Source organism: Fundulus heteroclitus, chromosome 22 (assembly GCF_011125445.2).
Source record: "Fundulus heteroclitus isolate FHET01 chromosome 22, MU-UCD_Fhet_4.1, whole genome shotgun sequence".
In the NCBI taxonomy this organism is placed as follows: domain Eukaryota; kingdom Metazoa; phylum Chordata; class Actinopteri; order Cyprinodontiformes; family Fundulidae; genus Fundulus; species Fundulus heteroclitus.
In genome coordinates, this window is record NC_046382.1 from 18,826,218 (window position 1) to 18,851,695 (window position 25,478).

The following is a 25,478-nucleotide window of genomic DNA, read 5'->3' on the forward strand; positions in this document are numbered from 1 at the left end:
GGTACACAGACAGCCAGACCAGATCATGGCAGTCCATGATAAGGCAACACACGCCCAAGCCTAAGGGTAATTTAGAGTAAACACTTAACCAAACATCCCAAGCCAGGATTCAAACCCAGAAACTTCTTCCTGTAAAGCAGCAATACTACCATCAACGTGCAGCCCACATTATCCAACCACACTATTTGTGTCTTGAATTGTGCCTGTGAAAATTCTCAGTTATTTGGGTCATCGCAACAGCAAACTGGCTCAAATCGGAGGCAACCAGACCTTTACTCAGTTTTTCTGAAAACATTTTGACACCTATCCAGGAGTGTTTATCAGTTCTGGTGACACTTGAGCAACAAGTAGTGGGAGTGCTGCCGGTTTGCATGAAGTAAATATAAATTTAAATGGTGCTTGTTTCCAAAACGTGAAGGGAGTTTAGTTCTTTAAAATTTCAAAAGTTAAAATCCATTGGACATAAAACTAAGGTATGAATAAACTTCATTATTGCTGTAGCAACAGTTACATGATCCGCTGATGCTGCTCAATGGTGCTGAATGCTGTGTGACCCCTCCCCATGAAGTCCCCTAAAACCTCCTCCAATCTCCTTCCTGTAACCGGTCTCCGTATGAATATACATGAGCCTCTGAGGGCTCTGGGACCTTGCACCGTGTAGCAGGATAGGTGCAGCAGACTAAGTCACGTTGTTTTAACAGCACGCCCTCCAGCCAACAATTCCTAAAGAGAGGACTCCAACTTTCCCCTTATCTGCTCCTGAGGAGATCATGGCTGGGACCCCAGGCATCAAAGGGCCTTTTCTTGTGCTACTCCTGCAGCTCGTTCTCCTTTGCTTCTCTCAAGTAAGACTTTTCTGTGTTTGTGCTTTCTCTTTAACTTTTCGATGGTTCTGCAGAGGTGAGGCAGTGTGTTCTCCTTTTACATAAAAAAATGCCTTTTTTTTTTTTTTTTTTTTACAAACTTTTAAGATGAATCTTCATATTATTTTATTTAACTGAATTATTTGGGAACCTATCTTGTTAGAAAGGAAATTTCCTTTATTTGTTTTTAAAGTCTGGTATACTAACAGAAGTGTCAGCAAGTGCCTAAAAGAGGCAAGCCATTTTAGTTCAGGCAGGTGTATTGATGTCAGCTTCCTACATGCAACATAGTGGTGCACCTGTCTTTCTCTTTATTATAGCATATCTGTACAGTTGTATGTTGGTAAAAGAAAGGAACAAAAATTAGCAGAAACCTTCAGCAAAAACAGCATGCGTTAAAATGACCTTTTCACACAGAGGGATCTAGGACCCCCTGGCCCACCCGGACCCCCAGGAGTCCCTGGAATTGATGGCATTCCTGTGAGTTACTTTACCTGTGCAAAAAATACCCGTATATAGATCCAGATACTTACAAAAAGTTCCCAATTAATGTTTGTTGGCCAATCAAACTTCTTGTCTTTTCTCTCAGGGGGAACGTGGGGTAGATGGCGAGAACGGTCTTCCTGTAACTATAAAATATAATTAAATTCCAATCTCTTGTTGTTTCTTGCAATTGTTGGTGAATCATTTGAGGACTCTTTGATATCACAGGGCCCTGATGGGGATGCAGGGAAACCCGGTTCTTCAGGATTACCTGGAATTCCGGGAAATGCCGTGAGTAGTCTGTTTGTCATGTTTCATATGATAGCCACTCGCTGCATTGACTGCCATGAGGAGGTCAACTTGTAGTCCTTGAACTGGGGCTGTGGGTGGAACTGCCAGGTGTTATCCTCCCGCCATGGCGGTCATGTTTTCAAACACTAATTTTGTACAGAGACTAAAGAACAGTCGTACATGCACGGGAGGTCATTGAGGTAAAATGGTCGCAAACATGTGAGGAATGTACCAATCAGGATGAACAAATCCAGAGCAGAACCAGGCCTGAGCATAATCAAGTTAGAGAGCAAGGTTAATCATGCAATATACAATAAATGGCATCCTATGCGTATTCACCTTAATTTAAAGGTAACGCTTTACAGAAATGGCTTATCATTCCTAATTTACAGGTAAAACAAACACTTTGTCTATTCGCATCTAGTACCTTACTGGACAATACCTACCAGTGTTCTGAACACAATAGAGCTCTGTTGGACCACTTCAGAGGCCAGAGTTAGTGTCTCCTGTTGAGAATCCTCAACCCGGTGTGGAATGACTTCTTTCAGTGCACTTGTTTGAAAAGATCCAGCCAGGAATGCTCCTCTGACCTCAACAGTCTCAGAAAAAGACCTCTGACTTAGGGTAGACGATTTTCCGTATCTATACTAAGATTAAAACAGAAACAGTGTCGTATCAAAGACGACATTTTTCTTCTCTTTCTGTTTGATAAGAAGCAGAAAGAACACATTTTCAAAAAGCTGAAGAGTCCTCCAAAGTATGACTGTGTTGTGCTAAGGTAAGTTGTTGTCATGTTACACTTCCACCAGCAATGTTGGTGGATTTTGGGGGAACAACATGTTTACACAACCTACACATTTTCTACCCAATTATATTGTAAACTTTTATACCCATTTTCTTCAAAACGTGTAACTTTATCTGGACGTGTTTTTGCTGCAGGGCTTGACGGGCCCTGTTGGGGATCCTGGGCCTGATGGTCTCCCGGGACAGAAAGTGAGTGACTAATGAGCCTTTACGTTCCCACCTCGGAGGCTGTGGGGGAAAATGTGCCCAGCTGCTGTCCGGTTCTTTTTGGCTTGGCAGCGAGGGTCGCGGCGCATAAACCAATTCCTCTTGACAAATCAGACATAATCCTGCAAGCCCTCTAAGTAATCCCCGTGGAGCATGACGCTCCAACATTGCTCCTCATTAGGCTTAATATTGCTGGGTCAAGTATGCCCAGCCTCGGTCATATGATTGTGCCGGAGGAATGTTAATTCTGACTGTCTGCAAGCATGAACAGCTCAGTTTTACCCGCTTAGTGTTTCTGCATGTCTCACTTCCTGCAGTATTTATGAATCTAATGTGTTTATTTCTATTCTTCAGGGTGAACCTGGAAACCCTGGACCTCGGGGAGTTGCTGTGAGTAAATATGCCAAATCCAGGAGTCATCCATCTTTATAATCACATGTTCCTGTTTTTAATGGCTTTTGCAAACCCAATTTTCACACTGCAAATTTATCTTTAGGGCGCTGGGTCTGATGGACCCCCTGTGAGTAACTTGTATATGTTACACCATCAAAAGCAACATTTAAAATCGATGAATGTGACAATAGTATACTAATACATGAAATGTGTCTTTAAACAGGGACCACCTGGGCCTGGGGGACTTCTGGGTGAAGTGGGGAAAGTAGGACCGCCTGTGAGTAAAAAAACAAACAAGAATCAGATATACATATTTTGAGTTTTAAATGCAATAATGGCAAAAGGACTAAAATTACTCACAAAGTCTACTTTATGCAAAATCTAAATATAATTTAGTTGTCACTGTGCAATATTTCTCATACTAGAGTCATTGAAGTCAAATTATAAGATGAGCAACAAAAAGGTAATCCATGTGGATCTCTGTTCTTTAATGTTGTTCTTATCGTTTGAGAATTTTTTTTACTTTTTGCATCAACTCTTAGCTCTGCAAAGGATCTCCTATGAATCCAGACATGCACAGAAACGGCAAATAAAGATCTTAATTAACCTAACTTAGAACTACTTCCTGGAAAATGGACTGCAGCATATGAAGCTTGCAATGAACAAAAGCTATTGCAAATGTTTTTTTATTTTTTTATTTTTTACAGCAATTGTAGGTTAGACTTAAGGTACTATTACAAATCGTTTTCAGATCATGTAAAATATCCTGCAATTATCACAGTTTTCTGGGAGGCATTTAAACATAGTGTAAGCTAGGAAGGAGAAGCTTTGCTTTGTGACACGCTTGAAATATTTATGTAAACATGTTATTCAGAGACAACCCATCTTTATGCTTTGCAACACAGTAATTTGCAAAAAAAGATATGCAGGATTTGTAGAATTTGTTTCAGTATTTTCCTGGCAGAATAATTGCAGCTCAGCTCTTTAACTACCCATACATAAAATTACCGAGAGACCGAACAGGGTTTTTTTCTATGGCATTTTAAAATCATTGCACACTTCATTTATCTTTTTTAATATTCCAATTTCACCTTTTTGGATGCTCTTTTCATTATGATACTCATTAGAATCACAGCCATTGTTACAATCCCTGGGTAACAGATTCAGTGCTGTGGAACTGAAGGCAAGGCAAGGCTAATTTATCTGTATAGCACATTTCAGTACAAGGACAACATAAAGTGCTTTACATGATTAAAACATAGGAAAATAAAGACAGAATAAAAGCAGTTAAAAAAAACAGTTGGAATAAAAATGTAGGAAAGTTGAAATAAAACAGAAAAATGAAAACTAAAGAGCTCTGTTGTTCTCAGTGTCTTAAAACGGACATAATAAGAGCTGGTGGAATACATATAAAAAAGTACAATTACACTATTATTCTGAATGGTGAAATAACTTAGCAATTACAATCTTGTTAAGATGCATAGCTGTTATCAAGTGTTGTTGAGATGGTGCAAAATATTATAAGCTGAAAACTACACTCTAAGCAAGTACATGCACGGTGTTTTTTTAGTTTTTATGGGAGGTCTACTGCTGGGGAACGTTCAAAATGACCATTAATCTTGACTTATAAGCTTATCTCTTTTGCTTGGTAGTTTGTTTTAATGCATTTATTTTTCTTTGCACAGGGGGCAATGGGTGTGAGAGGGCCGCAGGGACCCCGTGGCCCAACAGGGCCCAGAGTAAGTGACAAAACACGCGTAATTTAACCACATCTCATACATAGGTGCATCTCAAATAAATTGGATGTCATCAAACAGGTAATTAATTTTTCAAAATTAAAGTCAAAAAGTGAAACTTTCATATTATTTTGATTCACAACACACAGAGCAATTAGTTTGAAGTTATTGCTTCTATTAATTTTGGGGATTAATACTTACAGCTGGTAAATCATAATCATGTCATAATTTTCAGTTTCACAGAAAATTTTAATAATTTATTAACCCAATAAGGAATAAATAATTGCTGTGTTTCGGCCAACACAATCATAGAAAAGACTGACTTTGAGCTGTCCAGAGACTGCTGATTTGACAGTTGTCCAGCATACAAGGCAAGGCAAGGGAAGTTTATTTATAAAGCACTTTTCAGAAACAAGATGATTCAAAGTCCTGTAAAAAAACAAAACAAAAAAAAAACAGTCATTTAGATCCTGGCTTCCTAATGAGGGTGAACAACAAGAGGCCATTGTTAAAGAAGCAGGCTGTTCACAACGGGTATTATCCAAGTATATTATTTGAAAGTTGAGTGGAAGGAAAAAGTCTTGTAGAAAAAGGTGCACAAGCAGCATAGATAACAGTCTTGAGAGGATTGTGAAGCAAGTCCCATTTAGGATTTTGGTGAAGGTGCAAGGTGTGAACTTCAGCAGAAGCCAAGTAGTATGTCATTGCTGACAAACACAGATTACCCAGGATATGGGCTACAAGAGTCTCCTTTCTGGTGTTAAGCAGCAGCAAGTAAATATGTTAATCTCAGATGAACATCAAGGTCTCAGAGCCTGGAGGGGGCATGGAGGGGAGCAGAATTAAGGTTGCTTGAAGTGCTGTCTAAAGTTTCCACTGTTGGACAAGATTTAGGGAGCCATGCGGTCCACTTTGTTTGATGTACAGGAAAATTCAAGAACAATTCAAGCTTCTCTCTGCTGCCAAGCTTCATGAAGACACTGATTTAATTTTCCAGCTCGGCCAAAAGCTGCAATACCTACTTGAAGAACCATGGCATCACTATGCTCAATTTGCACCTGCAATGCATCAGAGACACCAGACCTAAAGGAGCAATAAACTCATTTTCATTGTTTTAGATTAAAAACAATGATCCACTCTCTTGCTTACATAGCCAGGCCGGCCGTGTGTACGTCCATGTGAACAGCTGCCACTGAGGCCTTAGGCCCTCCCTGCCCATAAAATGCCACTGTCAGAGCAGCGCAGGAACAAAATGGTGCAGAGAATGTCGAGCGGATCGAAACGTTCTCCTTCTAACAGTATTATAAAGTTATGAGTTACTAATAGTGCATTTACAGAATAATACATGGACACATTACTCTGAAGGCCAACACTTTTGTATAATTTTTTTTCCATTGCTTCTTTGAAAAGGTTTAATTTGCTAGGAAACTGAATTTGGGGTTTTCAGTAGCTCTAAGCCATAATCATCAAAAATACTGGTAATAAAGACTTAAATACATTATAGTGTGTGTAATAGATATTTGTAATGTGCGAGTTTCACATTTTGAATGAAATTACTGCAATATGATAGGTTTTTGATGATATCTGACTTTATTGAGACGTACCTGTGTATTTTTCAGGGGAAGTAGCAAGATGCAAGTGAGAGTGAGTTTATCAGCATGTTTCAGCTGCTCATGTATTAGCCTCATGGCTCTGGAAAATGGGATTCTCCTGCGGGTTAAATAACTCGGCGGGTGTCCCAGTGTTATGACAGATTTAGTCGCTGCAGCAGAATAAAATGGAATGTGTTCAGTACAAAGTAGCAAAAATTAATAATAATAATAATTAAAAAAAGGAGCAGCATGTATTTTTATCTCCTGTCCATTTTTTTCAGCGTTAATGATTCCTTTTTATCAGTATGTGCAGGGTATCAGTGTTTTATGCACACTTGTCCTGAAACCCATTTAAGTCACAGCTGGTATGTTCTTACTCCTTGATGGCATCCAGCTAGTAAAGATGCGCTGATGATGTTGATAGCGGGAAAAATAATAACCTTTTCTTTTTCTCTCTCTATCTCTCACTTTCAGGGTGCAGCGGGAATGCTTGGTTCTTCTGACTTGGTAGTCAATTTTTCGATACAAAAACATGTTGAGGTTATTTCTTTGCACATGATGCCAGGAGTAGAGACTGACTGTCTTATTTTGCCGTTTAGTGTCCAAACTCTTGTCCACCTGGTACCCCTGGGCATCCTGGCCTACCGGGTATGAAGGTAAGATAGTTTGGTCCTCTTTTAAAACCGACCCAACTAAAATCAGCACCAGTTCAGTCAATGTTGTGCTTCTTTCTGGAACGCTTTTAGGGTCACAAAGGGGTGAAGGGTGAAGCAGGAGAACCTGGGAAACAGGGACACAAGGTAAAACAATGCTTATTTCAGAGAAACAGTGAAAGCCTGTTAATGTTTACTCAAATCCTACCAAATGGTATAAAGATTCCAAACATAGTGACATTAAACTGCATCATTTTCCACTGTAAATGGCAAATTTCCCCCATAAACTGTCAGTCAAGTATTGTTCCACATGAGAAAAACAAGCATCCCCTCAGATTATTAAAGGTCTGAAGAAGCAGTTTATACACACTGCTGTGTTTGAAACAGCACTCGTGTAATTCCTCCGACTTTTTCCAATTCACAAAGGATGATTTATTTGAAATGGTGTTCAAGAACGACAATACTCACCTGTTAATGTCCCAGTGCACCATATAAATGGAAATGAGTCTGGTCCCATCTTCTCTTATCTCCCTCATGCTGGATTACGATTTACTGGCAGTCGACTCTCCGGCTCCGACTCAATTTTCCTCCTCTCCTGCCACATATAGGGAGATATGCTGAATATGTATAACAACCAAGAACACGCAACAACTGTTTACGCGTGTTGGGAAATTATCCAAACAGAGAATCATTTTGAGATGTATTTACAGCGTTGGGGAAAACTATGTATCCCCTTACAGATTTCTTCTGATTTCACCTTTAGACACAATGAGATGTGTTAGATCTGTGGAGCAAATGTTAATATCAGAGCAAACGAAGTGGTTATATGATGATTTATTAATTCAAATAAAAATTAAATAACTAAACACTCCTGGCCTTATGTGAAAACTAATCAGGAATTCACTCAAATAGAACCTGTCTGACAACGTGAAGTAGGCTAGAAGACCTCAAAAAGCAACATGATATCAATCAGTCTGGAAAGGGTGAGCAAGCTATTCCTAAGGCTATGGGACACCAGTGAGAGCCACAAATGGAGAAAACATATGACAGGTTTAAAAAGATCTCAGAGCAGCATCTAGAGCACCTTAGGCTTCACTTAGTTCAGTGTTCATGTTGTCACAATAAGAGACTGGACAAAAGTACCATCCATGGGAGATTTTTAAAAGTAAAAGCTGCCTCTGACCACAAAAGGCCTGTCTCATATTTATAAAAACATGTAACACACAGATATTTTGGAAAATATTTTGTTAAGAAAAACTAACACTGTATTGAAGGAAAAAAACATTGCACAGTTAAACATGGTGGTGGTAATGTGATGGTCTGGGGCTGCTTTACTGCTTCAGGAATTGTAAAACTTGTTCTAATTCACCAAGGGTGGAACAGTCAGTTATTCGCTTTATAGGGAGCGATTCCATTTCAACAAAAAAAGCACAGCAGTTTTGATAGCTTTATCTCCCTCAATAAATGAAATCATAATTTGAAAACAATTTTGCTTTTGCTTGATATTAACATAAGTTAGATGATATAAAACATTTAGGAATGACAACAAAACAGAAAAGAAGAGATCTGTGAGAGGGCAAAAAATTTTCAACTACACTGTGTGTATAAAGCGCTGCGTTGGGACAATATTGCTTATGGGTCATGATCAGCCGAAAAGTAAAAACATAGCTTGCTTTACTTTTTTGGAAAACATAACTCACAGTTCTAAATATATATTGTAATAGTTTCATTAGAGATTAGATTGTCGCATTGGATAAAGGTGACATTCCTTTCGGTAAAAACTGACCTGCTTCATTTTATGTATTTTGTTTTGCAATCCGTTTATGTCTTAAATAAAACAAGATCTTAAGCATACTTAGGCAACATTTCATTTGTCAAAGTTACCCCTATTTCAGTTAAAGGAAAACTCCTTTAACCCTAAAGATCTCTGGCCTGATCTCTCTGTTTGCATCATGTGTCACCTAACCTTGCAGCAAATTGCAGCATATGTTATTTTTATACATACGTATACTCTATTGGCCACTAATAAATATGATTTCATGTAAATAAAGTTTATTTGGATTTTCGATAATGTATTACACACACACACACACACACACACACACACACACACACACACACACACACACACACACATATATATATATATATATATATATATATATATATATATATACTTACAAAATAACCATGATTATGCAGTTGTTTACAAAACTGCAGGCTTGTGTAATAATCTCTAAAACATATTTGAAGTTATCTGATCATTATTTAAACCACAAATACACTTTTACTTATAACACATTTTAAGTTATTGCACTGAGTAATACATACCCAAGTTTTATGCGCTTGAAACAATAATTCACAATAAATCTTAAACAGAAAATTATGCAATTTTTGAAATCTGTTTTGTTTATGAAGAAGAATAACATCAAACATAACATGTAGTAATAAACAGAAAGATAATATTTTCCTGTTCAGCAATCCATGTATTCCAGGGGTCGCTGTTCTTATACAGCATTTCAAATCGATTCATATAGAGTAACTTTTGTTATTCTACTGGTAGATTAAGAATAGTATCAAACATAATCCATCAGAAAACATCTACGTGTAGGGTTACAGTGCTATGAAAAAAATCATTTGCCTCCTTACAGATTTGATATGTTTTAACTTTCTTTTTGTCACAATTAAATATTTCAGATTAAACTTATTTTTTTTTTTTTTAGAAAAAAAAGCGATAGTCTTGCCGTATATGAAGAAGAAATTTCCCAGAAAACTTCCCAGCTGGTTGTCCAATTGTTGGTGCCAACAACTGCCATCAAGCTTTTGCGATAGCAGTTATATATAGCAGCTTGTGTGCTTACATATTGACTTATCACTCCAAATCCAATCCTCGGATATAAAATACACAATGTAAAAAATATTTATTTTAAACCAAAATCAAATCAAAAGTTGTCCACATTGTGAGGCAGCGAAGCAACACCAGACTGCTTCAGAGCCACTTCCTTCTATCCTCCTCCACAGCAAAAAAATGCCACACCATATTCTTAATAAACACGGTGTCAATAAAATGATCCTTGACTCTAATGTTAGATAGATAGATAAACTTTATTGTCCCAAAGGAAATTTGTCTTGGGTACGGACTCTGGCTGCTGCATAGACTGAACCATGGCTATCACATTGAAATCACACATAAAAACACTACTATAAAAATTCCATTACTATAAGAAAAAAAACGAGGACATAAAAGAAGCATGTCACATTACATTCATAATAAAAAAACAAACAAAAATACAAAAAAAAAACCCTTCTATAATATATCCATTACAAGAAAAATGAGTATATAAAAGAAGCATTAGGTTTTTTTTTTTAAATTTTGGATACCATTGCCTACTTCCACAATTTACTGTTTAACACTGTTCATTGCTTTGATGGAAAGCGAGACAAATGAACTCTTATAGCGGTTCAGTCTACAAGCCGGGACTCCAAGACGTCGACCTGAAGGAAGAAACTGATATTCTGAATAGAGAATATGAGTGGGATCTGAGATGCTTTTCTGGGCTTGTCTGGTTATTGTCTCATGGAAGAGGGTCTGAAGTGACGGGTGCCGCTTTACTCCCATCACCTTCTCAGCTCTTTGAATCAGACAAGTAAGTTTGGCCTTCATTTGGACGGACAGGTTACCAAACCAGGCCGAAATGCCGTAATGATGCTCTCTATTACAGCATGGAAAGAGAGCAGCATTACTTTCTAACTGACACCAAAGGCACTCAACCTGCGCAGAAAATGTAGCCGCTGCTGGATTCTGCCACAGACATAGTCAACCTGAGCAATCCACCATAATTTATTGTCAATTTGTATTCCAAGATATTTGTATGTTATTTACTAACATATCTTTAATAGCAGTTGGATATTTATAAGCTAAAAATACTCTTTTCTTCTTTAACTTTTTTAAACATCCTTCTCTAACGTTTGCATGTTAAAGCTGCAGGCCTATCTGTCCAAATTCAAGAGCTCGTTCTGGACATATTTGCTATAATGATTTTTCTTTGGAGCTGTCCTTCTAGCATTTTTTTAAGTGTTTTTTTTTTTTTTTTTTTTACTCACACTATCCATGGCAGAATTGGGTATGAGACTCTTTTCAGCGTGGCAGCCTTGCTTTTTAATTAACACCCAGCAAATAAGGTCATCGTTTAGTTGAAAGTTCCCTGCATAGAATAGAGACTGACGGCACGTCTGTCCGGATCAGGCCGGAGGACTCACTCTTAGTTAGGGCTGCTGCTCAGTGTTTCCTCTTATTAGGGTCATGCTGATTTCCATCTGTCATTCTGTTCCTTTTTTTTTTTGCTTGCTCAGGGTGAGGAAGGAGATCAGGGAGGTCCTGGAGATGTTGGATCGCAGGGTTCGACGGTGAGATCCTGTCCCTGTCACATGGATATCAGGTGGTGTCAGTCTTCTTATCTCCTCTATAATGAACCTGTTTGACCCAACTATTACACCAGGGACCCCAAGGAATACGTGGAGCCATGGGAATGATGGGCTTTAAGGGAGAGAGGGTGAGTTTTTTTGAATAGCATCTAGGGTAGTCATGCTTGAAGTCTCTCCTAATTACTTCCATAATTACATAATGACCTCTATTTAGAAAAAACACTAAACAATACATTGTTTTCTTATGGCAGGGAGCTCGAGGTCCTGATGGAGATCCAGGTCCACAGGGAGTTGCAGGGGCGACAGTAAGCTTGTCAATCAGAGCGTATTTATAAATGCACACGTGTCGGTGGTATATTATATCTCTCAGTCTCTTATTTCAGGGGGACAGAGGTCAGAGGGGGACAATGGGCGAGCCTGGGATTAAAGGTGAAACGGTTAGTGGGCAAACATCATCACAGTCATAACAAAAACAGCGGTAAAGAGAGTTATGAAAGCCTGGGTGTTTTTTTTTTTTTTTTTGTCATTTAGGGTGTTCAAGGGCCACGAGGGACCACAGGGCTTCCGGGTCCTAAAGGAGAAGCCGTAAGTCTCTGATCCTTACAGAGGAAACGGTCACTCACCCTCATATAATTTCCTCAAATAACACATCCTAATGCATTCTCTTTCCATTCAGGGATTACCTGGGGTGGACGGCCGTGAGGGTATTCCTGGGTTACCGGGAGCAAAGGTAGAGAGTGATTTGTGCTGTATCACACTAATAATTTAATATTCTTCATTCATAGAGATGAAGTCGGTGCTCAGATCCTTTTTTTAGCATTCATGAGCAGAAGGAGCTCAGACCTCCCCCCCCACCCTCCCCCCCGCTGTCTTTTTCTCTGCAGGGAAACATTGGGAAGGCAGGCGTTCCTGGAGAGGCTGGACTTCAGGGGCTTCCTGTGAGTGTGACCTTTGACCTCAAACTGACGGGGGCTGACTGTAATTGCTCTGAAACTGAGTGAACTTTTTCGGTGCTCTTTAAAGCATTAAACCTGCACGGCGGCTCTCTGACTCCTTTCCTTGGAGAGACACAAAGCTCTATGAAAAACACTTTTGCTTCTTTAGACTTTATTGAATTGCATAGATTTCAGGGCCAAGCCGCTTAGACAGTGATTAGTTCATGGAGAAAAGGATTCACAGTCTTTGATTTGTCTAACAAAAGGAACCAATGACAGAGGAGCTGCAGATATCCATCGCTCAGGTGTGACAGTCGGATTTCCATGACAACTATTAAGTTGTGCACAGGCATTTTTCGGAGTTTTTCTTGCAAAAATCCATATTTGAATGAAAACCATAAAAAGTTCAGCGTACAGTATGCGCTGCAATAAGCCATGTGAAGACACGGCAAACATGTGGAAGAAGGTGCACTTGTCAGATGAGACCAAAATTAAATTACTGGTGCTACATTAAAAAAAAAATGCTAAGTGTGTCGGAAAACTAATGCTGCACATAATCCAGAACACATGATCCCCAATCTGGAACATAGTGCTGACAGCATGACAGTGTGGGAACTTATTTTCTTCAGCCTAGACAGAGTTGATAGGACAGAGTTGATGGGACAATGGATGGAGATTATAGAACTTCTTGAACAAAATCTGTGAAAAACTGCAAAAAGGTTTGAGATGGGCGGAGGTGTACCTTCAATGAGCCTTACGGACTCAGTCAGAGCTACAACCAAGAGCTGAATCAGAGGGCTAACTTCACAATTATGTTGTTCTATCACAACATAACCAAATACAAATAGATTTGTAGGTTTCTGGTAATAAAATGGGAAGAATGCAGAAACATTCAGGGTTAATGACTACTTCTTCAAGACACTTCACATCCACGTAGCATTTCTATTTATCTTTCCAAGCTTGATTAAAAGACTTTCTATATTTTCACTATTAGCAGGTTGTTTGCCATGTGATGTCCCCTGTTGCGTTATATACTTCTCTTTTTTGGGGGGGAAATTCTTCTTTTTAAAGCATTTCAGGACATTGTTCTTGTTTTCAGGGTTTGCCTGGAACACCTGGACCAAAAGGCTTGAGCGGCCCCAAGGTTAATTGATCTCTCAATTAATAGCAATGACGACGTTTTTCACATTTCGTTTTCAAACTCAAAACTTTAAAATCTGAAAACTGAATTCCTTTTTCCCCCCTATCAGGGAGATGCCGGCAAGCCTGGGTTTCCTGGGACCTTGGGATCCGCTGGAAAACAAGTAAGCGTGGGCGGAAACATTCAGGAAACTTCAGCACGGCTAGAGTCTTTGTTGTTTCACTGCGTTATTTTACTGTCACACCACAGGGTGAAAGGGGAGAACAGGGAGAGGTGGGAGCTGTCGGCCCCATCGGTGAGCCTGTAAGTGCTTCTTCCTCATACAATTTCCAGCATTTAGTCAAGGACTTGATGAAATCAGCTTGGCTTCTTTGGGTAGAAAACCTTTTAGCTACTGGCTGTTTTATTACGCTTAGATGTTTCAGATCAAGCAAAATTCTATCTTCAGACAAAAATAACATGAATAGATAAAAAAAGCAGTTTCACAATGATGCTTTAACTTATTATGTGAAAAAATGTATCCCCACTAACATAGACTGATGTGATAAAGAAATTGTCATGACCCGTGGATTAACTCTGATTAGCAACTTTCTTGGATGGGTGAATTCAGTGTAACAGGCCAGGTTACTGCCAGACCTGTTTATTCAAGAGATTCCTTAAATAGAACCTGTCTGACACCATGAAGTAGACTGACAGACAGAAAATAGCATCAATTGTCTCAAAAAATTAACAAAAAAAAAACCCTAATAAAAACACTGACGTCTATTAATCTGGAAACGGTTACAAAGCCAAAGCCAATCTACTGAAACTACTCGACAACTCATCCAGGAGGTCACAAAGGAAACCCAAACAGGCCAAGTGAGCCAGCAAAGTACTTTGAATACACGTATCACCGGGTAAAAAAATCAAACAAAGTGCTTTTTCATTAAAATAAGGAGTGACACATGAAAAAATGTAAAACATTACAAACAATTTAAATGAAAAAACTGCAGTCTTGTACTTGTTCCATTGCAGCATACAAAAGTTGGCAACACACTCTCTGAGCAGCAGCCACTACCTGTCCTGGAAAACGTGTGGCCATGACAGGTATATATAGAGCAGCCATTACCTGTCCCTTCCAGGAAGTACGTACCTTGACGGCGCCGCCTCCGCCCAGTAAACAACATGCCCAACGAGCACTGATGTGATGCAGAGTACGATCATGTCTGCTCAAAGTTGACATCATGTGGCCTTTTAGCACTTAATCTCCACAAGGACAACAACTACTCTTTTTGAGACCATGCTTGTGTGGGAGTGGTGGCCTAATGATGGTTAGAAAAGCCCCAAAGATCGGTGGTTCGACGCTCAGTCTGTCTCTCTAGGTCCCTGAGCAAGACCCTTGACCTCAGATTGCTCCCTGCTCCCTGAAGGATGGGTTGAGTGGAGAGATAAATTTCCCGTCTGTGGGGCTATAAAGGGAAATATTTATTATGCTGCAGTGGCTCTAGAGCAAACCCACAAGGGGAGAAGCAGTGTTGCAGTGAAGGCACCTGTCTTTCTTCCAGGTTGGAAAAATAGCACCAGAAAACAAATGAATAGTGCCAAAGACAACATTTCATTGACTTTGAAAGGCGTAAAAAAAACATGATATTGAACCTTTAAAGACCTCAATTAAAGGTGGTCTGCTCATTTTAACAATAATTAAGTGAATGGGTAAAAATGACACCCATATAAGAATTTTAAGGTGAAAAGTGGTGTGTCCTTTTATATCTAAAATAAAATTAACACATCAAAAAATAAGATAAACTAGAAATAAAAAAAAGATCTGAACCTGAATGACGTGAAGCCGTTGAAGCACCCATGGAACCTGCTCTTCCATTAAGGAAAATGCCCTTAAGATCAAGTGGACAAACAATGTTCTGGATCACACCATCTCTGCTCAAAATAGGTTTTAGAGTGGCCTAGTCAAAGTCTTTACCAAATGGCAATTGGGATGCTATGACATGACATTAAGAGGGTTCTACATACTGAAAACTGTCATGTGTTTTCAGACAAGAAATATTCAGACAGGAACTTGCGATGGTGGACGTTTAATACTTACAACAAAAAATTTAGAACTTACACGAGGTGAACAGGACATTGAGCACGAGCAGAGTAGTGGGAGGAACATACAAAAGCACAAAGACGACCAGCGAGTTTAGGTGAGAGCCCTGCAACAGACTGGCGACCCGCCCAGGGTGTACCCCGCCTCTCGCCCGTTGAAAGCTGGAGATAGACACCAGCACCCTTCGCAACCCCAATGGGGATAAAGCGTGACAGAAAATGGATGGAGTGTAGATGAGAGTGGAGAATGACACTGAATCAAGAGTTAATCAGGGGATTAGGACCAGCCGTGGAAGGGCAACAGGCAGACTGAGGAAAGGTGAATAATTAACCCGAGAGAAGCTGACGTTGAAACAAAGAAGTTTCAAACCAAAAGGAAAAGGCTCACAATAATCTAAGTGCAAAAGCACAAATAACAGAACATAAGAATAAATTAAACTAAACACAAAGGAACAAACCAGTATGGAAACAACTCTCTATCAATAATAAACACTGAGAAAATGAACTGGACACCACGGCAAGACCTTTTAAACAATACTAGAATAACATTATTACATGATATATAATGATATGTATCATATCCAGTTATAGGTTGAAACCTTTTCCATTTGGACCTGTCTGAATTGTAAGCCGGTATCTGATGCAATGTAGCTATGCATATGTAAAACAGAATAAAACTGAGCTGTTGTGTAAGATTTGTCTTCCTCTCATGCCCTGAACTTAACCCCTCTTGACATCCTCACTGTGTTCTCATTTTACTCACAGGGAGATATTGGAGAGCAAGGTCCTGTAGGTCCAGCTGGCAAGCCAGGTGCAAGGGTGAGTTATCAAACATAAATTGAAGACACTAGATTAGTATTTTTATTTCTTTTTATAGCTTAAATAGCATCTTTCTACATTCTGTCAACATCCTTCAGGTGTGAGCAACCACACAACATCCGCTTCTATAGAAAATCAGTAGACTGATAACACTGTGCGAATATTTACCTCCCACATTCCTGTTACCTTAAATGAAGCGTTTTTGAAAGAGGACAACCTTGGGAGTCTGCGGTGCTGCCGGTTGTTTCTCTGGAATGTCTCAGAGAATAGTCTGAGCCTGGATCTCACATGAAGTCTATTTTCACAGTAAGGGGAGACTAAGCAGCAGCAGGCTGAAAGAGCCCTCTGTTTCCTCTGCATTCCTCTGTTGGTCAGTGATCAAAGGCAGAGCGGCACACCAAAACATACCTGTGAAAATACTAAACTCATTGTTTAAAATAATATTCCACCCGAGCTCAGCGTGGGTCTGTAGTTGATTCCAAAAAAACAAACTTATGTTTGGTTGTTGGAGTCGTTTCAGTACAACTCAACATAATCATCCAGTCTCTTGCTCTAACCTCTGCTTGTGATATTTCAATCCTGCCGATGTCCTTCTGCTGACGATGTTGACGTGTGTTTTTCTTGTAGGGACCAAAAGGTGATCCTGGTCTTCCTGGTCTGCCAGGGCCTCCCGGCCTGCCGGGAGTGAAGGGAGAAAGGGTAAGAAATGAGAGTACCTGTCTAATACCAGCCGGCAAATCAGAAAATAAATAGACATAAATAAAGCGCTCCGCTCTGACTTTATTCTGACCTCTGCATTCTGGTTCCATTGCGTAACGCTTTCCGTGTGTTGATGACAGGGTGAGCGTGGAGAGCCAGGACCCAAAGGAGAACAGGTACAAAATGCATCAGTTCCACCCACAAAGTGTTTCAATAAAACGCGGTCTGCTCTGCATAGATTAATTCGCGGTCTTTCCTTTTCACAGGGGGGACAAGGGGATGAGGGAGATCCTGGAGAGAGAGGAGACATTGTAAGTTCAGACACGAGCACTAACAGAAATCAGATACCTGTTTGTGTGCAACGGAGCGCCTCATTAAGTGTGTCAATTATGTCGCAGGGTGATGCTGGAGAACCCGGACCAAAAGGAGAGGTGGGTTTCATTTTATGCCAGGTCAGCGATAAAGTTGGGACATATTTATGTGCAATGTCACATAATTGTTTGCTTGCAGGCCGGTGTTCCTGGTGAGCCTGGCAAAAGGGGTCCTGAGGGAAGTCGAGGCCAGCCTGGCATCGAGGGTCCTCCTGGCTCGCCCGGACCCCGAGGCATGCAGGGGAACAGGGGTCCGCGTGGGGTCCGAGGGTCCCAGGGACCTGCGGTAGGTCCGAAACAGAGAACAGAAGTATTTCAGAAAATGTCACATCACTGCAATGCTTTCATGAGTATAGTCCAGTCTGTATACATTTTTAGATGCTTTATTTGGTTGGTTGCATTAGACATTTTGATTACTAGAAGAATGCATATCCCAGTTTGATATTTATAAAGCTAAATTAATAAAAAAAAAACAATCATGATTATCACCATCTTTGCTCGCAGGAGTTTTTTTTTTTTTAAGACAAATAGTGGTTAGGAAAACAAATTTTGCATTAACTGATCAGTTTTGATGGTTTAAATACAGGTTTTTTAGAAAAAAGGGTCCATTTAGAGTTTGACATATTTAATATACATTTTCTACATTACATGATCTTCATTTTTGCCACATGTACGCCATCTGCATCTACTGACACCTGGAAAAGATGAGCAAAAATAATTTTAAATAGATTCCCAGCTGCAGAATAATCCCACAATGGAAAAGTCTGAAAGATCCAACCTATGATTTAGTTTCTTCAACCAAACAAAACAAAAAAATTACTTGTTTCCTATAAAACCGTTAATATCACTGTTAATATAATATGTCTTTGATGCAGATTCCACTTTTTCCGGTGATTTAAATGTATCGGAAAGTATACTTATTTATCCATGAGTTGTTTTCCTGGGTTACAAATATGATATGACAGAGATGTCTACTTCTTTTAACGACCCCTTAAAATGGGAAAGACAAGAGAACTTAACATCTGAGCTACTCCCCTAAACGTCCCCATTCCCACAATCATGGCAGTATGAAAGATTTTACAACATCGAGAACTGTAAAAAAAGAGGACTGGCGAGGTAAAATCTCCAAAGCTCAGCTAGTTTATTCTGTGTGGGATTATGATGCTGCAATAAAAGATGCATTTACTGGCAGCTTTTAATGCTTCTTTAACGGGGGTGCCAGTAAAGGTGGAGTGTGCAGCGAGGCATTTATCACCATAGCATCTTTTTTTGGGTTTCATTGTGTTTTCCTTTTAAACCAGGGCTTCTCAAACTTCACCTTCAAATGTCAGATAAGGTAAAAGGTCTTCAGAAAAACAAATAACTACTGCAATCATTATTAGATTTGCTTGCAACTTACTAAAGAAATGAAGCCACAATTTTAAACAATTGTAAACCTAAGCTACTCTTATTTTTCCACACAAAAGCATATGAGGCACTAATAAAAGGATAACTTTAAATTTGATCCACCTAATTAATTTTAAGGCGTCAACAACTGGGTGCCTTTTCTTACACACAAGAAGTTATTCACACATTATATAAATTAAAGCAGACTGATGATGTTTTAAGACTTTATTTCTGTTAATTGCGATTTTTTCCCCAGCTCCAGCAGCCAATAAAAAGATTTTTAATGCAGAAACAGGGGCTTAATCAAAAGTATGTTTAAAACCAGCTTAAAGGTTGTTTTATTCAAAAGGTATTTTAAATCTGACAAACAAGTCCCTTCAAAATGCATTGAATATAACTATATAATACATTCCTAGCTGATGTGAAGCTAGTGCTTTTCCCCATTGAAAATCTGTTATTGTAACAGAAACTTTCAGAGAAGAGTCCTGTAACTCAAGCAGACACAACTTTGTAAGCAAGGAGGTGAACAGACATTGCGATATTTAGAGTTGCTCTGAGACGTCAGATTCCTCAATAATTCATTAACAACTGAAACCGTCTGTGAAGCGGCCATGACGTAATCAACAGCGTGTGAAACTTGCCCCTCCTATAGAGAAATAAGACTTTGGGGTAGAAGCGACGGGTTTATCTGACACGGAAAAGGACTGGGGCAAAATTGCTAACACAAAGAGTCAGGTAGTTTGAAACAACAGGGATCAGATAAACTTTGTTTAAAAATGAATCCTGTCTCACTTGGCTTGACTTACCTGCAGCCAAAAAAAAAAAAAAAAAAAAAAAATTCTAGATGTTTCCTTATCAACATCAGCTGGATGCTGTGAAATGTGCGAAAGATTGTGTTTTCTGACATTTTTACAGCTGAGCAAAGGATAAAAAGTAGTGTTCTTCTATTATTAATGATTAAAATAATGCATTTTCTCCACCCATTTATCCATTTAGCTAAAACAAATGATGAAACAGTCTCATCCACTCTGCACCTAAATGCTTTAGTCACTCATATTGTTTCCTTTATAGGGCAAAGAGCCGAGCGATCAGCACATTAAGCAAGTTTGCATGCGAGTTATGCAAGGTAAGAACAGAAAAGCGAAGCTTTTGACCCCTTTTATTATTCCCTTGTGCCCCATTTCATGGCTGTAATGTTTCTCATTACCACACTGAAAGCGTTCTTTCATTGATCAGGGCTGTTGCTGGATGCTCTGTAGTTGAGAAATCAGAGGCGTCTTATAACAAAAACATGAAATAAACTTCAGCCTTTGTTCGTGTGACGGATGAAAGCCTCCTTCTCCGAGCCCCGCGAAATGTTTCACTGAAGTCACAACATCTGCTCTCTTCATTCTTCTGCTCTTACATCTTCACAACTCATATCCTGGTCTCATGACTTTTTTATGCCCGGCGTGTTGAAAAATTAATCTCACCTCCAGGAGACCTGCTCTTCCCCGCTCCGAGCGAAGTCGGCCTGCAAAAGGAAATCTTAAGAAGAGGAGCAGCCAGCCAGCTGCTGCATGAATTTCCATCAGGCACCAGAAAGCTGAAATCTAGATAAGAAGATAAAAACAAAATACATATAAAAACGCTGCAGGAGATTCATTTTTAGTTAGCTGGTAGTGTGGACGCAAATTTCTGTTTCATATAGCTTCAAGAGGGGAACATTATCTCTGTTTGGCTCAGTTTAGCGATGCTTATTTAGAAAAAGCCTGAACAACAGAGAAGGAGCTGGAGGGATATTATGGCCAAGGTTTCACCTCACTTTAAGTTCAGTGTTCAAGAAGTACAAGAGGTGTTGCATCGTCTCTGCAACATGCAGAGCTTTGGGCTGTCAAGAATAAGTTGTGTGAGCTTACTGCATGATTTATAACAACATGTTCTGCACTTAGAGATCCCTTCACAGCGATCAGCTGTGCAGGAGCTTCGATGCTGATGACTGTCTTCTTTTCTTTTGCACGCCTTAACAGAACAGCTGGCTCAGTTGGCCGCTAGTTTGAGGAGGCCAGAGTCTGGTGCGGCAGGTTTACCGGGGAAACCTGGTCCTCCCGGGCCTCCCGGGCAGCCAGGAGACAGCGGCTTTCCGGGGCAAGCTGGAGCAAGAGGCCTTCCAGGACTGAAAGGGCCACCAGGGCCATTAGGAAATAAAGGCCCCAAAGGTATTGCTTGATCTGATTGAATCCTTTTTTAAAAAAAAATTAAAACTTGTTCAAGTTAGAAGTGAAAAAGTGAAGCAACTTGTACAACTTAAACAACAGCTTTAGAGATACACTCATGTGCTACAGGTGACACGGGCGATAGAGGGTCCAGAGGACCCACGGTGCGAGGACCTAAAGGCCAGTCAGGACCTCCAGGGCTTCCGGGTGGGTATATATTTTGTCACAGCTCATCTTTTAAGGCCGGTACTCACGTTCTCATATATACATGGAAATAAACTGTAATATTGTTGAAGCAAGTATCTTTTTATGCCATGTACACTCACACCACACTTTGTTTGTGAAAGCTTCAAGATTTTCTGTGAATCAAAATCCAAAATGCGTGTCATGAATCTGCCTTCATTCCCCTTTTATCTAAGACGCTTAAATAAAAATAAGGGCAACAAATTTCCTTCAGAAGTGACGTAAACATTTCGGTGAATTTATTTCGAAAGAACCCCCTTTCCCTTCACTCATTGCTGCAGGTATCTCTCTACCAACTATACTTCCTTGCAAAATAGCTCAAGATCAGTCGGACCGGACAGAGAGCATCCTTGAACATCAATCTTAATATCTTGCCACGGATTCTTGATTCGATTTAGGTCTGCACTTTAATTATGCTATTTTAACACATGAATATGCTTTGATGTAACCATTCATCTGTAGCTCTGGTTGCCTTTTTTGGGGTTGCCGCTGTCCTGCTACAGGGGGGACAGTCTCAAGATGTTTGCTACCTCAGCAGGCTACAGGATCGCCTTATAATTAGCTCCATCCATCTTCTGACAAAACCCGACCCGTCTCTCTTTCCTTTCTGAAGAAAAGTATCTCCACAGCACGATGCTGCCACCATATAATGTTTCATGGTGGGATGATGTGTCCAGGAGAATGGGCAGTGAGGGCTTTCCTCCACACTGCTCCTCGTCTGAGCAGAGCACATTCTTGCTGCTTTTGACAGACTTTAAAATCGGCTTCCATTGGCCTTCATCCAACCAAAGCGTTTTGTTCACGTTCTTCCATTGAGGAGCCATGTTTGTGGAGTTCATGACAAATAGTTGTCCTGAGCCTTAAGGTATGGACCTGTGCAGCTCCTCTGGAGGAACCAGGAGCCTCTTAGCTTCCCCTTCAATCAATGCTCTCTTGACTGGTTTGGGTTTCCATTTACATTTTTAGATAAGCAGTTGAACAGTGTCAGATAAGATGCTCAATGCTCATGTTATTGGTTTGTAACCTAACTTGACTTTTAACTTCTCAACAACTTTATTTCTGACCTCTCTGACATGTTCCTTGGTCTCCATGATGCTGTTTAAAAAACAAAAAAAAAAAACTAACTAATTTTCTCTAACATCTGAGGCCTTCACAAAACATCAAAACAAATGTTTGACACATGTGGACTGTAATTACTGATTATGTGACTTCTGAAGGCGATTGGTTGCACTTGATTTCATTTAGGTGTGTGAGAGTGAAGGGGTCCGGAAGACAAACATAAACTGTAATTTGTACATTTTTATCAGTGAAAAATGTGAAAATCAGGCAGATTTTCCTTCCACTTCATAATTTTCCGCTACTTCGTGCAATCTGAATAAAATGCATCGACATTTGGGGACTGTTGACTTTAATCCCGATTGTGTAAAACCATTCCAAAAAATTTGTGTATATACTCATGATCTAAAAACATATGGAACTACTGCATATGAACGGTCTGGCAAAATGTGAACCTGCGATATGAATTCACCCGTTTTGTGATCACAGGAGAGCCAGGAAAACCTGGATACGGTCAAGATGGTCAGGACGGGCAGAGGGGGCCTCCTGGCGTTCCAGGACAGCCTGGCGTTCCTGGTCCTCCTGGTCCAGCTGGCCCAAACGGCTATTGCGACCCGTCGGCCTGCAACCTCCAGGCAGGAGCTGTCCAGCAGTCTCTGGACGTGAAGGGACCTGCAGGGAACTAAGAGCCACTCTGGCAGAGACACAAAGACTGCTGGATTATCTCCCCGAGCACACAGCATTTGTCACACTCTCCTCCCAGGGGACGTCGTCGGCTCGCCGTCTTTGATACATTAACCTCTTTGTGTGAGCATGTTTTCTGCCAATAACATCTCCATCAGAAGGAGACATCATCTTTGAGTTGTGGAAAAAAAAAGGGATTATTTGATTGTGCTTTTCTGAATGAGGGGGTGTTTCAGTGCTCACATCTCTAAATGAAATGATCCAAAATTATTGTTTATCCCACTCTTCTTTTGTTCCATCCTCTTTTTATGCTCTCCATTTTCAGTTTTCTCTTCAGATCTCCCCCCCATGCCAATCATAGCTGGGATTTGGCCTTATTTTGTGTCATCTTGTTGCCAATGTCATAGGTCAAACCTGCTGAAGCCCTCATGTCTGGATCTACATTCCCTCATGTCTGACTGCTTTGTGAGCAAATAAAACAGAGAGAGGATGAAAGTGTCATCAAGTCACACTGACTTTAGTACATTTTGTAAATCTGTAAAAAATTTGTTAAATGTGGATAATTATATTTCCTACAAAAAAAGGTTTTCTCCTGGTGTGAGACTTTGCTTCATTGTACAGAAGAGCAACAGGATGCAGCTGTTTAGGAATTAGAAAACATTTGTTTCTGGTGAGAAATATTTGTAACAAATGAATTCTTTCAGATGAATAAAATAACGCATGAGGTTTTAAATATATTTGGCGTGCTGATTATCTGTATTCTTTCACAGGAGTCTAAAAAATTTAAAAAAAGTTTTAAATGAGCTTTAATATTAAAATAATATCACAATAACAGGCTACCGAGATCATGTGCTGTTGGCAGTCCTTTCTTTTTAAGGCAAAGGTATCTGTTAAATGTTTCACTCAAAGCTGGCTTTATGTGACACTGCCTCCATTCTTTCAAATGCAACTTAACAAAGACCTCATGCCTCGGTTCACTGATTTCAGGACTGGCTTTGTGAGGTCAGGAAGAACAGTTTTGGTCTGCTCTTATATATTCATATTCAATAAATTAGAATATTATCAAAAAGTTAGTTTGTTTGGGTAAGCCAATTAACAAAGGTAAATACAATTATATAGAATAATTACTCACAGACTGATGTTTTAAAGTCCTTATTTCTGTTAATGATTATTTTATTTCTTACATATAATGAAAACACGACAGCTAAGATTAGAATATTACATCAAATCGCTAAAAATACATTTATAATACAGAAATGGGGGCATAATGAAAAACTTAATTTAAAACTATCTTAAAGATTGTTATTTTAAAAAGGGTACTTTTACTGACAAATGAGCCTCAATAGAACCTATATTCTAATTTACGGAATATGACTATATATGCTATGCTCCAATTTCCTCCCACACCCCAAAATTCATGCAGGTAAGGGTGATGGATGCTTCAAAATTCAATATGACCTGATTTGATCAACAGGACAAAAATTTCAAAACTGAATAAGTTTGTGTCTTTAGATATTCCTCACATTTGTCTTTCTATTTTAAAGTGTGTGTTGACAGCCACTTAGGATACACGTCTAGATATTATACCGTTCCACATTAGTTTGTGGCCGCTCTCAGTTCACATAATAGAATAGACAGATTTAAACGTGGAACCAAGAGCCCCATCTTAAAGGGCATATATTACAATTTTTTATAGCGTATCCTCTTCATTTGCATTCAAGTTTGTGGTTCACAATAATTATATCAATTTCTAAAAACAATAAATTTGTTAAAAACGCACAAACACACAAAGCAGTGAAGATTGTAGACAAAATTTACAGAAGAGTGGTAACATTACACTTGGAATATTAAACTGAGACAAAAGAAGTAATAGTAACGTGTCCAACTCAAATTCATAAATCGATAAAAACTACATCGTAAAGGAATTTATCCAGGGACGAGGCATAAGTCAGGAAAAACATTGTCTGAACACACTAGCTCTGAGACTTATTAAAACGGCACTAAGTGGTTGGTATAATACTACTCTGTTGCAAGTCAGCCTGCCATGAACAACAGTGGCAAATGGCCGATTGTTTAAAAAAAAAAATCTGTAATTTTCCCCAAACACCTGTCATCAGAATATGGTACCTTATATTAGCAAGCTATGCAGTTGGTTTCCTGACAGCAACATGTTGGATGGAAGGTAAGCTAAAATATTGATACAAAATCAGACTGCAGCCGCCATCAAACACTTTCTTATTCATTTATTTTAGACACTGAGAGGGTGAAAAAGCAGTGATACCCGCAGCTAATTATTGCGGATAAACATTCAGGAGGAATATTTGTTAAGTGTAGGTATTACCTTAACACAATGCCAGGATTTCAGAAGAGCACATCAAAGTTAAAAATTAAAAAAATAAAACCTCTGTTAATGTACATAT

The 25,478-nt window shown here is 39.5% G+C and overlaps 1 protein-coding gene across 1 annotated transcript; it reads left to right on the top strand.

The window, feature by feature from the left end:
• Positions 1-665: 665 nt before the first annotated feature.
• col9a1b (collagen, type IX, alpha 1b) lies at positions 666-23,795 on the top strand. The gene is made up of 32 exons (XM_012859176.3): positions 666-845; positions 1,281-1,343; positions 1,453-1,488; positions 1,575-1,637; positions 2,577-2,630; positions 3,003-3,038; positions 3,145-3,168; positions 3,265-3,318; positions 4,727-4,780; positions 6,844-6,876; positions 6,969-7,025; positions 7,116-7,169; positions 11,376-11,429; positions 11,522-11,575; positions 11,699-11,752; positions 11,831-11,884; positions 11,979-12,032; positions 12,124-12,177; positions 12,332-12,385; positions 13,482-13,526; positions 13,633-13,686; positions 13,773-13,826; positions 16,371-16,424; positions 17,052-17,123; positions 17,264-17,299; positions 17,390-17,434; positions 17,522-17,554; positions 17,634-17,780; positions 19,952-20,006; positions 20,890-21,078; positions 21,205-21,282; positions 22,864-23,795. The coding sequence occupies exons 1-32, from the start codon at positions 771-773 to the stop codon at positions 23,058-23,060; spliced, it is 2,040 nt and encodes a 679-aa protein (XP_012714630.2). The 5' UTR covers positions 666-770; the 3' UTR covers positions 23,061-23,795.
• The last annotated feature ends 1,683 nt before the right edge of the window (positions 23,796-25,478 follow it).

Excerpts from the sequence above, each read along its gene's own strand:
- col9a1b (XM_012859176.3), top strand. The coding sequence starts at position 771 with ATGGCTGGGACCCCAGGCATCAAAGGGCCTTTTCTTGTGCTACTCCTG. Across the intron at positions 13,827-16,370 it reads TCGGCCCCATCGGTGAGCCT|GGAGATATTGGAGAGCAAGG; the intron begins GTAAGTGCTTCT and ends TTTTACTCACAG. Across the intron at positions 17,781-19,951 it reads GAGGGTCCCAGGGACCTGCG|GGCAAAGAGCCGAGCGATCA; the intron begins GTAGGTCCGAAA and ends TTTCCTTTATAG.